Consider the following 15,954-nt stretch of genomic DNA (forward strand, 5'->3'; position numbering starts at 1 on the left):
TTTGCGTCCGCCCAGTAAGAAGCACGTGACGTCAAGGAGGTAGTCCTATTGGTGTATTATATAGCTCACTTATATAATGACACACAGTTGTGTAACCAAAATGAGTACAGACGGGAGACGTGCTGGAAATTGATCAGGATCTAGTTAACGTTGCAAAAAAGATGTAAAAGCTGGAGTTTGTTACTTTTAGACATTCAAGACAGCAGAAAAAGAAATTGACAGAATTACTAGTTTCAACTAAAGGGTTATTGTGAGGCTTAACAAAAGTGTGGATAAAGGAAACATTTATGCAAAGTTTTATATAACAATCTACTTTATGTAACACGTACTTAAATAGCTTTATGCGCTAGTTAACAGCGGTTCTAAGAAGTTGAGGCACTGCGTAAGATGTACTATCCAAATTAGGCCTATTTACATTTGTGGCATTTAGCTGACACTTTTATCCAAAGCAACTTACAATTGACTGAGCACAACTTGAGCAGTTAGGGGCATTGCTCAGGGACCCAACAGTAGCAATTTGGCAGTGCTGGGGCTTGAACCAGCAACCTTCCCATTACAAGTTAAGTACCATAACCACTGAGCTACCACATATAAAGTATATGTTTCTATATACTTTAAATAATGTGAACACAGCAAGAGGTAATTGTTTTATTCAATATAAGGTGGAAGGTAAAACTGGAAATGTGGTGGCCTAAGTGATTTATGGCCTACCCCCTTCCAAGTACACTCCATAGAGGTCTAGAGTTATAGTTCTTGAAACGAGATAAGTTTCAGTCTAGTTTGTACTCTCATATTATGTGAGAGCTGAAGAAAAGCATAGATGTTAGCATTAGCTGTTGTGTGAAGCATCTTTGTTAAAACTGTTGCAGTGGGGTGAATTGAGCTGTGCATCTTGGGGCTGGTCGGGACACTATCTTTCTCAGCTGGGGCTACTGTCAGGATAGAGAAGAACAATTGGTATTCCCCCCCCCCCCCCCCCCCCCCCCATGCAACCTGAAGCAGGAGCAAATAAAGCCATGGAATGTTTAATAATAATCCTATCTTCAGTTTATTAAGTTATTGGAACCAGTCTCAGTCTCTCTCTCTCTCTCTCTCTCTCTCTCTCTCTCTCTCTGTGTGTGTGTGAAGAGGTCTCACTGCTAATATGAACTCAATCACTTCAAAACACTCCTTATTATACTATCAACACTTAAACAAGCTTCAAACCAGCGTGCACTTTCCTTGTCAGTGTTTTATGTCATCTGTTGCTTATTTACTTTCAGTCTGAATACTCACTGTGACTTTATTGACATTTACCATGTCAAATGTGCATATGACAATAAACATCTTTGCCTTTTTTTTTTTTTATATCTTTGTGATGTTTGTGTGATGGGGACTGTCACTTAGGAGGGATATCAATGGTTGATCTGACTGCTATGTCAGGAAGCTGGCTCTTTGGTCTGGTGGTGGGAGCTCATGTTTACCTTCCATCAGACCTGGGATGAGCCCTGGGTAGGGTGGCTGCCTTCAGCCTCTGTTACATGTGGTACCAGAAGTGAGATGGTGGTGAGGCTATTAGGACTGTGCCCCAGGTTGATGAACCCACCCCTCCTGTGAGGGGATGGTGAAACCCAGGGTGGTAACAACTGATGAGGGGTATGGGTGTAACCCTGATGGAAGGGCAGTTGTGTGTGGAGGGATACATGGATAGTGTCATGTGCAGGGGCACTCCCCAGAGGTGAAGGCATTGTCATGGAAACTGTCTCCCTCTGAAGGGGAGGATGGTGTGATGGAGTTGACTCTTTGGTCTGGTGGTCAGAGCTCATGTTTACCCCCTGTCAGACCTGGGGTTGAGTCCTGCCTAGGATGGCTGCCATCAGCCTTTGTTACAGTTGGACTATGATTTAGACATTTTAAGCCTTGGACTCTTTACATCATATAATGGTGGGAGAGAGTGTGCACTGAAATGTCAGCTAGATATTGGTATTTTGATACAGTGAATCACTGTGATAAGGACTCCAAAAACTGTAATGCAAGTTTTGAACAGAGCATAGTTATTCATTAATTTAGACAATTCCATCAGCAGGCATACACAAAATACATGCTGAAATGTGCAACTAAAGTGAATCAAGAAATAATATACTTTATAAGTATAGATATGATCCTGAGAGAGGTACATGAATATGATTAGTAACAGTTATGAAACTGACATCCTTTATGACAAAACTGAACAGCCATTTTTAATTTTAAGTTGCATACAATGAGTCATAACTAGCTCTGTTCTTATCTGGAAAATAACAGGAGGGGGTAATGCAAGTGTAAACCCCACAGCACTAAAACATTATGTTCCACAGAATTTACAAAGCACATATATGCTGTTTTGGTTATAGGCTATTAGGCTTAATGCTGCTGTTTCAAATGGTACAGCAGCACATTCGGCTGAACAGATAATGACAGCATACATAATAGCATTGACATTTAAATAAATGACAATTGAGTTGTGAATACACCCTCATGTCCTCAGTACTCACGAGATGCAAGCAAATTGATATGATTGCTTGATGAAGATTGGACCTCTAAGATGTTTGTTTTTCTTTGGTGTAATTTTGTATAATGATATGATGTGGACCATCGATTTGTGCAGAGAGCATATTTCACCAGTGACCTTTTCTTTGAAATGATGTTATAAAGTTATGCTAGTTGTCTGTTAAAGGATTCAGATGAAATATCTTGAAAAGGGTGAAATCAATGAATGCTTAAAGAAATCTGACAAAATAATGAAACATCATAATGAAAAAAATAAATATTTTAAGCCATTCTCAGCTATTTGTTTAACAGAATATTAAGATCAATGCAATTATGATAACTATTTAATTTTGGATTGCTAATGTTGATTTATGAGTGGCTATACTTTGTAGTTGTTTAAAATTAAATAACCTGGTCTTCCTTGTATTGGGCAGTGACTGCATACAATAAGGATTATATTAAGTACATATGAAATATCACAGAACCTTGTTTTCACTGAGGCATAGAACTTTATTATAAAAGTTTCAAATAACACACTCTTAAAATATTCAGTTTGAATTACTCTATTCTGTGTAAAAGATTTCAGTGAACCTCATACTACCAGTTTTCACAAAACCATTACACTACTGGTGTTCTCACCTCCTTCATAATGCACACTCATCAGCTTTGTGAGAATCCTCAACCACTTTGCATCTTTTGGCTATAAACTCTAAAGAAAACATATGGATTATGCTGAATGATGTCCAAACTAATAAGCAATTTATTCTGAAAACAAATTGTCGCTCTAATGCAACAAAGAAAAACCACCGGCATATTCAGAATCATTTAGTTCCCAATAATTGGTCAGCCTGAGACTGCAGTTAAGATCGCATATGATTGTGTGTTTTTTCTGCATTTCAAGGAAACAAAGGACACCTTATGACTGGAAATAGGATCATGAAAGAAAATGTTGTCAAAAGTTTATTTAAAACTCTGAGCTTTTGTACATTCAAGATGTACAAATATTGTGGATCAGTTAACCTATATACAAATCTTAATGTGCTATTGTTAAAATCTGTATTCACTGAGAACAACTAAATTCAGCTACACCCAGTCACTTCATGCAACTTGTATCTGGATGGTATCCTGATAAAATTTTATCCACATGCATTTGCACTTTTCAAGTGACACAGTTAAATGTGTTGACATAGTAAATGTCAGTTGTTGTTTGTTAGTTTTTAAAGAACGTTAGCTTGTGCCTTGCTGCTGGAAAATTGAGCAATGTTTGAATTTTTCTCAAAGGAAGACAAAAGTAACAGCAGTACAAAAAGGTTTGGACTGATCTAGCATTATAGCCACTCTGAGACCTTTTTTGGTTTTGATTTTTGGCCAGTACTTGCATAAGGGACAAAATGTTAATTAAAAACAAACAAACAAACAAACAAACAAACAAAAAACAGGGTTTTTTGGGGGGATAATTTTGGTGTCTGAAACAGTTCAGATTAAAAATAGTTTACCTGAGCCAGGAGCACATGTTATGAACAATATTATAATTAATACTATTCGGCCTTACAAAAAGCCTATTAAGTTGTACAATAACATTTATTACAATAGGCTTCACATTGTTCCAAAGAAAAATGCATAATTCTGGGCAAATGAACAACGAAATATTGAATTGTAAATGAACTGTCAGTATGGAGAGAGACTATATGTATTTATTTTACTAATGAGATCATGACCCACCAATAAACAACACAGCAGGCAATGATTTAATCACAAACAAAAAAAAACTTAGAAGGTCTGATCAGCATATAGTAGGAAGCAAGACTGTAAACAGTTGTTTTATTACAGGACAAATCAAGTAAAATGAAAGAACCTCTGAGAACACGCAGAGACCCATGAATGGCATAAGAAATGCATATGGAAAGTAGCACTTGTGTTATGGTACAACAGATTATTTACAAAGAAGGCTGCTATTATCTGCAAACCTTTTATAGATGGAATGACCAAAAAATACAATAATATATATATATATATATATATATATATATATATATATATATATATATATATATATATATATATATATATATATATATATGTTCAACAACAAAAAGACAAAAGATGGAAATGGCATCAATCAAACAGTAACCGCTCACTGCTCTATTCAACCCCACCCCATTCAAGATGTAAATTAGATGGACTGGCCTGCTTACGGTGTGTCAATGTCAAACTGTAAAATAGAGTCATCTCATTTAAAGACTATATGTGTAAATAAACATGAAATTATTAGTAACTGTTACTATCGTTCAGAAAACAAATCTCTAACTGCTTACTGAAAACTGATTTTATGTGAACACTTCCCTGCACATGTGGTACTCCACCTTAAACCCCATCCCTCCCTACCACATTACAGTTTAATAAAGCAAACATGGCGTGAGAGGTGTAAAACATATGAGTGTATTGGTCAAGTCTGTATGTTAAATAAAAAAACACCGACATTAAAAATAGAAAATGTATTGTACATTTAATGTTTTGTTAAACTGTAGCTTTTCGTTGAACTGTTTGAAAAGTGGATATGCAATGATTAAATTGAGCTTTATATAGGAATGAATATGAACCGTGTTAGCATGACGAACCGGCTTAGCAGATGAATGGGAAACACATTAATGACTTGGTATTTGTGTCAGGCGTGCACAACCAGAGCATTTAGGTGATATTTTGCAGACATATAACATTCCACAGCGGAATGTTTCAATCGGTGACATTTGAGCTTTCGGTTAATGTTCGGTTAGTGCTGGCAGGCGGTATAATCAAAGTTGTTAAATATCAGCAGTAAAGTATTTCAGCTCAATACACCCTCTTGATAAAAAAACAAACAATCGAACTGTTAGCAGTCAAACAAGTTGCACATAGCCGATCACTTTTGCGTGCAAGTTAACAGAAAGTTTGTGCCTTTAGGTAATCAATACTCCAGTCCATTTCACTAGTTTAGTAAGTAATATGAATGTAGGAGTGTCTGTGGGGAAAGAAGGTGAGAACCACTGAACAACAGCCTGCTATGTTCGCACCGCTACCACAAAGGAACCACAATTTGACAGGATGCCACTGGCATCAATGCATATGTTTGAGAGCAAAGAATGTTAAGCAAAGGATGACTGGATTCTTTTACAGTCCAGAAGGCTCAACTTTATCTGTCAGCTACATATTCCAGACCAGGACAAAGCATATAACAGTAATTAAAAAAAATTACTGGTTATGTCAGAAACAGTATTAGGGGGTTGCTTATATAAGCACTGAATGCAGAGATGAAGCATCTGTCAGAAATGCCTCTGTTTCTCTGGAAAACTACTGTACTGCTATTTTTACTATATTAATCCAAAGATGATTCCAGGCGAGTGACTGCAGTGTACAGTAATAAAAGATGTGGAATTTTCAGAATTATAGTGAAATACTCAAGGTTTTTATGGTGAGCCACAACTCTGTTATGCTTCTTTTGCAGTGGATGAATGCAGGCTAAAATAGCATAGTGCAAGTGACTCACTTCAATTTAATAAACCCTGCAATTTTCTTAGATCCTTGTAATGGGTTGATCTCACATGTAAGAGCAGGTTTGGGCACTTGCTGGAATCACCCCACCCATCTAAATATAAGAAAAAAACAAGATGCCAACCATTACCCCAGCTCCTGAACTGGAGATCAGACACTCTGCTATGATTAGGTCCAACTCCAGTCCAGCACACCTGATCCAGTTAACCAAGGCCTGTGGTATAATTTGTGGTATAACTCTGGAGTGTGGCACTACAATGCCTCAGATTATGTACATTCACATATAACTTCTTGGAGGTCATTTGTATAGCATCTAAAAATGGTACTGAAGGTAGACTAATGCTCAACCAACCATTTATTTTAAAAAGCTATGAGGTCAATTGAAAAATCTTCCACTTACTTTCACTCATTAATAGCTAATTAATAATTACTTAATTATTTTATAGCCACTTGAATTATTTAAGACACTTAATCTTTTTTACAAATGCTGACATAAGAGCATGACTCCGAACCTGAAATGCAATAAACCCAAAAACAGGGAAGCAGACATAGTGTTCTGAACATTGGCCTGGGGCATTTTTTTTTAGTTCACATGCTGCCATTGGTTGAGTAATCACCCATCTATCCTTCACCCAAATTACCTGACATTTTTTCAGAGCATGACTAACGCGCAATTACGAGCATGTGATGCATACTTTGGGATATAAAGACTACAAAAAGCAAAAAGTAATCTCCAGTCCTGCTCGACTCTGAACCTGGAAATATTATCCTAGTTTCCAGTGCCGCTCTAATACCTCTCGACTCCCTCCCCCCAACTCTCGGTCCACCCCTAAAAAGACCCATGCTTCCACAACACCTGCTGGCTTCTCCTTATCTACCTCTGCGGTGCAGCAGAGCACATGCACTGCAATGCCTGTGCATGTGCCCAGCTGGCCATTCAGAGAAGCCTCCAGGCAGGGGTGGTCAACCGCCTGCTGCATGTGAATTAACTAAGGCCACTAAAAGTGAGGACTTCTTATATAAAACCACGCGGAAGCGCATGGCCAGGATGCCTTCTCTGTACAGGAACAGTTTGGGGAGATGCTTAATCATGGTTTTGAATGGAGTGTTCAGAGCAGCATGCAGTGCCTTTGTGTGACTGCGCACACGAGTGATTCAAGAAAGGAGCACATGCACCTGAGACAGCAGAGGGGAGGAGGAGGTGAGAGATTGTTGCCAGGGCAACATGGTTTCACACACGCTCAATTTGCCTTCAGAATGCCAGGGTTTAGAAATTGTTGATTCATAGATAACAATACTTTGAATTTTATGGAGGTACTCTGTGGACATAAGATGCTTGCCTGTTAGGCAATGCATAAAAGGAATTCTGGAAGTTCTGTTTAAAATGGATAAAAGGTATTCTGGAAATTTTGTTTAAAGTTCAATCCCACAGAAACTTTATGAAGTACATCTTTAACTATGATTAGAATATGTTCTACTTACCTGCACAATTAATTGTTTGAAACCAACAATATATCACTGTATATAATTAAGTTTTAAAACTTGGGGTTAATAGTATGTTTTGTTTTGTTTTTTGCAGGGTTATTTGAATACAGGATTACCCATAATCCTTTCAGGGCATACCCTGTGAAACTGTTACTCTTTGTTCTGTAACTCTACTCTCTTTCATGGCCTTTGAATTTCACAGTGTTCTCTCTTGTGTAACTCTATACTGTACCAGGACTGTTTGAGGTTGTGAAGGCTGACTTTTATGTATTTTTTTTAGAGTAACTATACTATGACAAACTGTCACAGAAATTTGTTGGCTCAGAGACAGTCCAAAAGGTTAAACAAACAAACAAAAGCTTTTTTCCTAAGGCCACTTTAACTAATAGCCAAATGCAGCTGCTCACAGAAGGAGATTTTGCCCTTTAAATCCTCTACGTTTATTGCATCTCAGGTGCCTGATAAGTGCAGTCATCTGAACAGTGTCTGTGTGATAGGTCAACTCTGCGTTGGAGCTTCAGTGATACTGTGCTCCTCCCTGTTGAGTGAGGCGGTTACTGTCAAAATGGTAGGTAAGGTGTCAAATGACTCTGTATGATTAATTTCTCTAGTAACAAAGAACATGAAATTGCCTATGAAGTTTACAAGCTCCGAGGACTTAATCCACTACAGCGAAGCACAAAACATTTAGGTGTCAAAATTCATTTGGTGTTAGACATTTTAATTAACCCTATATATAGATATAACCTGACATAGGTGTTGGGGGGGCTTTCCTGTTTTCTGAAATTCCATCACAAGCCACTTTACTTATCCTGCATCCCCATCCCAGATCACTCATCAAAGTAGTGACACTAACATGTAGAAACCCCAGCAAAACTACTGTGACTGGCATACTTGTAACAGTTTAACACTTACATTCTTACCAATTTCAGAGATAATACTGTGTAAAAAAACTAGAATAAAGGACTATTTCTGTTTGACTGGCATGATTCCTATCCCTGTATCAAATTATCTAGCCTTTCCTAATTTATGAAATTAAATTCCTTCTTTAATGTTGGCCTCAACACAATATGCTGTGGTTAGTACATGCTGTACCTATATAACACTCCACATGGAGCAACACCACACTTAAGTAACAAACACTTGGAAAGTTTGTGTTAGCTGAAGACAAAGCTTGCATTGTCTCCACTGCTTGTCACTCCTGATGTTTCTCACCAATGAGGACAATCAGGCTTTTCCTATGCAGCGTATTGCCTTGGGCTTTTGGCTTTAAAAAGACCATGTGCTTGTCACACAGGGATGCGATTGAGAGCCAACTTGATGGTTGTGGGTGAACTTATACTCATAAACTCACCAACCTGTTTCTAATAAACACTTGTAAGTGAACTGTTGAAGTCTGCAGCTCATCTGTTGACATGCATAATGTGTTATCTCTATATCTTTATGATTTTTAATCATTCCTGTCCATTCTATGTCTAAGCCCAATGAACTTTAAGCATTATTTCAATACCTATAGTGTTGTATTTTGGGCTAAGCTACTATAAGAATGAAACAACTGGAATTATTTTTTAAAACACCACTTAAAATGCATAAAGTCACTATCAGTCTGTGCCAACCTCTATACATTTACTTTTACAGATATATTTAACTACAATCGGAGTTTGAGAAGTGCTTAAAAATAAACATTCAGTGTGAGATGTTTTAATATTTATTAGAAATCTATATTGGGAATCTGCAATAATAACCTATTAGTAAAGCAACATTGAAAACCACCTGTATCAAAGGAGAATGAGAAGCAATGTTTTGGAAGACAAAGTCAATGTCAATGTGTGTATATATCAAACAAAAAGTTCCCAACATCCAAAATCTTAAAAATGACCAAGATGGTCATCTTGAGACTGCAGTATTTGATCATTAGTTCATAGTACAATTAATAGTTAGTTACTTTAAAATCCCACTCTGTGATTTTCTTCAAGGTACTCAACTCTTCAAGGTATCTTTCTTTCTTTAAATTGAGGCAACAATTCAGTATTTGTTAAAACATGCTTTTCACCACAACATAATAACTTAAAACTGAAAGATATGTTTTTTTGTTTAGCTTTACAGGAAATCTGAGGAAAGACCACTTTGTGGTTCTGTAGTCACAAAGTCTACTTTTAAAGCAGACCTCTCTTCAAAAGAGTTAAGAATCTCATCATTTACCACTACTTAAATAGCTAATCAACATTTGTTAAATAACATCTTTATATGATACTGTCATGTTCATATAGCCAATACAGCAGCAACCATTTATCAAGACTATAAAACTTGTACAATTTGCATACCCTTAAATCCAGTAAGGTGGGGCTGTTCCACCTAACAACCGCCCCATGGCGCTGTCCAAAGAACAGCTTTCCTTAACCTTTCCTTCTATCCTTCACCATTATAAGAGAAATCATGAAACTAGTCCAAATATAAAGTATACAAGAGGCAATAGCTTACAAAACCACCTGTCAGAAAACAGAATTTACTCGTTTGTCGATAATCCTACATCTCTCTTCAGTACTCCAAAATATCATTTAAGCGGTAAGATCCATAAAAATACTCAACCAAGCCTCACTTTTTCCCCCCATTTGTGCATCAGTCCAGCAGGAAATCGGGTCTACGGTAGCCGAAAAGGCCGAAGTCGCCCTGGTAACGAGCGTAAAGGTGGCGGACGTCGCGCTTGCTGATTCCAGAGAAGTATCTCTCCACCTTGGTCCGGTTGTAGCGGGTTATCCCCGGTGGGATGCTGGGATACGTCACCAGGCCACCGATGCCGGCCGCCCTCAGGATGTAGGGTGCATCATGCTCCAGTGTCTCATGGTGGCCCACCACGTCGTACGAGATGTTGCATGGGGCGCAGAGCTCGGTGTATGTGAGCCAGTGGATGATATGGTCGCCGAACTGCCGGTCCAGGTACTGGCGACCAGGCTCATCACCCAAGTAACGGACGAAGTCCTCGAAGTGCAGGCCGGCAGCATGGCCGGTGTCACGGTGGCTTTTGCGGTACTTGCGTATGATGGCTGGTGCTATGCTGTGCTTGTACCACGGCTCAAAACGTGGATTCTGCACAAACTTGTCCTTGAAGGCAGATATGAGACGCTCAAAGGGGTCTCTGACGATGAAGAACTTGAAGTATTTATTTAACCTGAAACACCATTTAAATCAAAGACTAAGTAGTAGTTTTTAAGGCACTAGGGATGTAGATTGAGAATGTAAAGTATAAATGTAGGAGATTAATGTGCTGAGGATCTCAGTGGACTGTAACAGTATATAATTTTTTGTTCTTTACTAGCTCTAATACTTTACGTAAAACACTTTGTATTACATGTGTGTATGACATGAGCTATACAAAAAACAACAAAAAAAAAACCCTTGTCTTAAAGACAACATGTAAAACAATCTTTCCAATTCCAATTACTCATACAGACCAGATGTTTATTGGTATTGTATTGCTTTTTTTTGCCCTGCCTGTGAGTGTAAGTTAAGCACAAAAAGTTTCCAGACCTTTCAGTGATCTCTGAGTCACTCATAGAGGACAGGCGAGGTAAACCATTTCTCTCGTGGTCATGGACCATATTCTCAGGTATATCTTCAACCTTGGAGAACTTTCCTAAAAATCCAGAAACAAGACACACTGTGGTGAGGGACATGGCCAGAAGTGTTACACAGTCAGTCACCATAAAGTAAACAAATAATGTCTATGGAAAAAGAGATGTTATCCAAAATATGAACTGCAGCTCATAAATTCATAAAATTGCAAGTTATAATGTTAATATTTACTTGGGATATATATTACATTGATTTGCACACTAGAGGAAGATTACTTTGCTTTGTAACTCTACACAATGATAAAATAGTATACTTAATGTCTACATACAGAAATAAAAAAAAAGTGTGCAGTAAGCAAAATCTCTCACCATTGAGGACAATGAGCACCTTCTTCCACTGTGTGTTTCCCACTTTGGGGGTCTGGCAAAAAAGGATCTTGTGTTTGTCGCACACGAAGATGCGGTCAAGGACAAACTTGCGCAAGGGAGTGTGAGTGAGGTTCCAGAGAGATGAGTTCCTGCAAACACTTGATAAAAGCTGCAAACGACGTATGGTCACTGTCTCCCAGTTTGAGAGCTCATCTTCAGCTGGGCTATCTGAGGACTACATATGTGAGCAGGTACACAGGCACACACGCGCACACAAACACACACAGACCATTTTCTATTAATTTTTTGTTGTTTTTGTTTTTTATTTTGAGGTGGGTGAGGTGCATGGTGTCTGGTAACATTCCAACCTACCTCACCATCTCAACAATCTGCTAACTAGCATCAGATGATGATCGGATTCTTTCCAAGGCATGTCAGATAGATTACCGTACACGAAAGTAGACGTACCATCTTTGGTTAAGGTTGTTATATTAAATATATTTACCAACCAGTTATGCTGAGTATAAGCAAAAAGTCAGCATAAACCCTGTAATACCCATGCCATATGCAATATATGGAAAAATTAATGACATTTTACTCAGTTGACTCAGTGGATGACCAATCATACACACATCACAGAGTAATACATTCACTGCATAGACTGAAGAAAACTAATGCACTGTCTTCACTCCTCTGAACATTTGCTCATGCTTCATTTGCTGAATGTTCACAATAAAATGTGAACTGTACAGAGCACACACTTTCTTATTCTTGATCATTAGTTTTTGCTTATGTTTCTGAATGTGTTGGATTTCTTATTTGGTGGAGCGATGTGTCTGTGTGAGAGAATGCATCAAGGTCAGAGGTAAGAGCACAATGCCATAGGCCTTATTCATCTAGGGCACTACCTCCCCCACCTCTTCTCCCCTTCTCCACTCAGCTCTTTCAGTACTTGAGTTTGGCCTTAAGTTTGGCTTCTCTATTGTGCATTTGGCATGCTCATTCTAGACTTCTGCTGAAAACGGTATAAGCATGCAAAAGAACTGATGATCAGTGCAGTCTCCTGACCCATACTTAGCAAATTTCTGATATGTAATTCTGAATGACACTTGGATGTAGTAAATATTGTAGTGTTGCAAATAATGCTAAATAATGCAACAGATGATAAAGGAAAAGCAAAAAACAACAACAAAAAAAACCCCTCACATACATTGGTTGAGAGCTGACTAGTCACATGTTTATGTAATATTCTTACAAGAAAGGTGCCCATGTCCTCTAGTGGCAATTTTGGATATGAATTGACTGAAATAAAAGGAGAGGAGCTTCTTAACCATAAGCACTGCAATCATGAGTTTAATCTACATCACAGTTCCCTAATACAGCCTGTCATGATTCAGTTAATGTGGTAATACTTAAAGAAAAAGTTTGATAACATTAGAAACTAGCTCATTTCTAAAAGCACAACAGAGCAAAACAGATGGTGCTCTGACATGAAATCTTTCACATCGGATTTTTTTTGTAGCAACAATAGCCAACCAAATTGACTCACCACTGGAGATGGCTGTGAATCTGCCTTTTGCACAAGCTGCTCCAGCTGAGCCTTCTCAGTCTTTACAGATGGAAAGGTCCAGTTCAACATTTCAACTCTTCCTCCATAATCTGAAAATACAGTGTGTTTGGAAAATCTCTAAAATTTACTATGTACATGACACAGGGTACAACTATACACAAGTTGTGTGCATCACCTATATACTATAAGCAGGATATTACGTTAATCAAGTTTAATGTGTCACTGTTCACAGGCTCTTTATTATCTTAAGATCACTGCCTTAGGCCACAGGGCCTAATGCCAAGGACACTGTGTGATGAGAACGTGTGATGCAGACCATCTGGCATCCTGAAGGTGAAGTTGATAAACTTGCTGACGAACATAAGGACGAGCAGGACCCACCCACAGGCACCAACCAATAGCCAGTGACGGCGCATCATTGGGCCATGAAGACGCCGACAAAGCCTGTGGCAAAAAGAAACAACACAGGTAAACAAATCCCCAATTAAATAACATTAGAAGATGACTACTACCTAGACAACTACATTAGTACAGATGCTAAGCACAGAGTTAACGTTTATTAGCACTCTTTGTGTATATGTGGTCATTTCTGACTTTGAGCGAAGGTGAGGCAAAGTCAGCCCATACTATATGACTAATGTTTACGAGAGCAGCCAGCTCTTTATCATGCCCTTGACAGGCTGGCATGATTGCTGATCCTGAGCACTGATGCTCCTTAGGAGAATACAAGTTAGCACAGCACATTTCAAGTTAAAGGCATAGAATAGCGCTGAACTTCAAGAAAAAAAATCAACGTCCGTGGTTTTATAGGTTTAATTTATAAAAAGCTTGGTTTTACTGTAATAGACAGTCCAAAATATCTCTCACAGACTTCCACGGGATATAATTTTCGATTCAAGAAACGGTAGCCATCATTTGTACTGGAGTACTAACGGTATTGGGTGGCGCGGATGAAAGCGGAACTCTCACTGAAGGACGAGCAGAAACACATCACTGGTACAGTTAAAGTGTTTGCTAGCTGTTTAACAAAACCTTCTGTTCTTTCTCAGGTCGCAACATAAAATTTCTTTAACAGCCCAGATGTCATTTAGCTACATTATTGGTGCATTAGAATTTCTAAACGCGATCATGAATTTACTCCAAGCGGAAGTCTGTGGGAGGTCATTTCTACGCCATCTGTAATGCCAAGCATTTCACAAATAAATACTGCACTTCCATTAAAATTACCCCTACTATTGAAAAACGCTTTTTGGACTTTCGTGCTAGACTATTTTTATTAAGGCAATTTATACATAGTGAGCAAATAAACATGGTACTGTACATGGTACAATTGGTATTGAGACAAGAACACAGCTAACCGACTTGTTTCATAAGCTAACGCCAGCTAGCTAGTTATAACGGCTAGCTAACGCTAGCTAACCTAGGTTACCTAACGTTAACTAACGCTAGCTATTTTATTTCCAGAAAGCACTCGCTATAGCATAATTTGTCTAACTGTGCACTCATTTGTCGTGCAAAAAAATCCATGCTCTTCCATAATGCCATTTACGTAAAAATAATCCTAAGGCGGCGCCAACTTGTGAAGGGTGAATTTAACATAACATTGCTGAGGGAGGAACGCTAGTTAACCTAACTGAACAAGATAGAAAGCTATTCTCCACTAAAGCTTATCATCTTGAGTAGCGCTTATAATTATCATCTGATGTAGAAAAAAGCAAAACGAGGATACATGTTTTGAAAGCTAGCAACAATGAATATATGCATAGATCTAGGATAGCTTACGAGCTACACAGAAAAACTACTATAACGTGGTTTATAACTTATGCCAGCGAGCTAGCTACTCAAAAACAGGCAGTGTCTACCTTATCAGTGAAAGTCAGAGTTGCGTTGCTTTATACTGAAGCATCTTCTCTCGCCGCGTTGATGCGACATATTCAATACTTTCCATAATTTCTTAAGCATTTTCGTAGAGGCCGTTAGATGATGCGTGCGCTTGCTTGAGCGCCTCCTGTCATAATGCCGATAGAATAGGAACCTTATTACTCCCCCTGTTGGTCGACGATAAATCCCCATAAATATAGTGTTTACCTATTCTGTTTATGGGAGAAGAGTTTGCATTTGTTGTTAAGATATATTACAAATAAAACAATACCAAAAAGCAAAAAAGAAGCTCTGACGGTTCCGTCACTCAGGAAGGTACGTGTGTTCTGGATGCTGTATCGGCGGTGAAAGGTTGCTGCCCTCAGCCTTTTCCACAAACTGTCAGAAGTGGGATAGTATCATTAGACCATCAGGAGTGTACCCATCCATGGTCAAAGGACAACAAATCAGAGTGAACCCCTGGTGAGGGACATGGATATGGGTGGATGCATGTGAGACACATGGAAGGTGTGAAGCGCAGGGGTATGCCCCCTGAAGGAGAGGGCAGTGTGAAAGATACTGTCCCCCCCAAAAGGAAAGGGCATTGTGATAGAGATTGTCACCCATCAAGACGAATGTTTGTTCTGAATGCTGTGTCAGAGAGCAGACTCTATTGTCTAGTGGTCAGTGCACAGTAGCAGGTTTCTCACCTGAAAGGCCCGAGTATGAATCCAGGTGTGGCTGCTGCCTGTCATAGCAGCCTTGTGCATAAAATTAGATGTAATTCAGTGTTAACTAATTCAGCAAAAAAAATGTATAAAAGGGTTAAATGAAATATCTAGATTTGATAATACTGACACTAATGACCACTGGCTGCAAATGGTTTCTGATTCTGTGTAGGCAATTTGTTGACACTTTATCTTTGAAATTTTCCAAATTGTTCAATCACCATATAACTTTCATTCCATAATAAAACCAAACATTTTAAATGTCTTCTATTTAATGTAATGTGCATAAAAATAAATATCAAATTTTATAAAACTGATTATAATTCCTATCTCCAAG

At 38.4% G+C, this 15,954-nt stretch overlaps 1 protein-coding gene across 1 annotated transcript; it reads right to left on the minus strand.

Moving 5' to 3' along the window:
* Window positions 1-9,213: 9,213 nt before the first annotated feature.
* chst10 (carbohydrate sulfotransferase 10) lies at window positions 9,214-15,030 on the minus strand. Its single transcript, XM_027011819.2, has 6 exons — window positions 14,892-15,030; window positions 13,346-13,473; window positions 13,009-13,118; window positions 11,460-11,694; window positions 11,047-11,152; window positions 9,214-10,687 (listed from the first exon to the last, which is right to left on the minus strand). The coding sequence occupies exons 2-6, from the start codon at window positions 13,446-13,448 to the stop codon at window positions 10,138-10,140; spliced, it is 1,104 nt and encodes a 367-aa protein (XP_026867620.1). The 5' UTR covers window positions 13,449-13,473; window positions 14,892-15,030; the 3' UTR covers window positions 9,214-10,137.
* Window positions 15,031-15,954: the final 924 nt, after the last annotated feature.

Source organism: Electrophorus electricus, chromosome 16, assembly GCF_013358815.1.
Source record: "Electrophorus electricus isolate fEleEle1 chromosome 16, fEleEle1.pri, whole genome shotgun sequence".
Classification (NCBI taxonomy): domain Eukaryota; kingdom Metazoa; phylum Chordata; class Actinopteri; order Gymnotiformes; family Gymnotidae; genus Electrophorus; species Electrophorus electricus.

Bases quoted from the DNA above. Each gene is read 5' to 3' on its own strand.
- chst10 (XM_027011819.2), bottom strand. From the start codon at position 13,448: ATGATGCGCCGTCACTGGCTATTGGTTGGTGCCTGTGGGTGGGTCCTG. The intron at 11,153-11,459 runs GTGAGAGATTTT...CTGGATTTTTAG, and splicing joins GGTGCTCATTGTCCTCAATG to GAAAGTTCTCCAAGGTTGAA. The intron at 10,688-11,046 runs GTCTGGAAACTT...ATGGTGTTTCAG, and splicing joins GACTCAGAGATCACTGAAAG to GTTAAATAAATACTTCAAGT.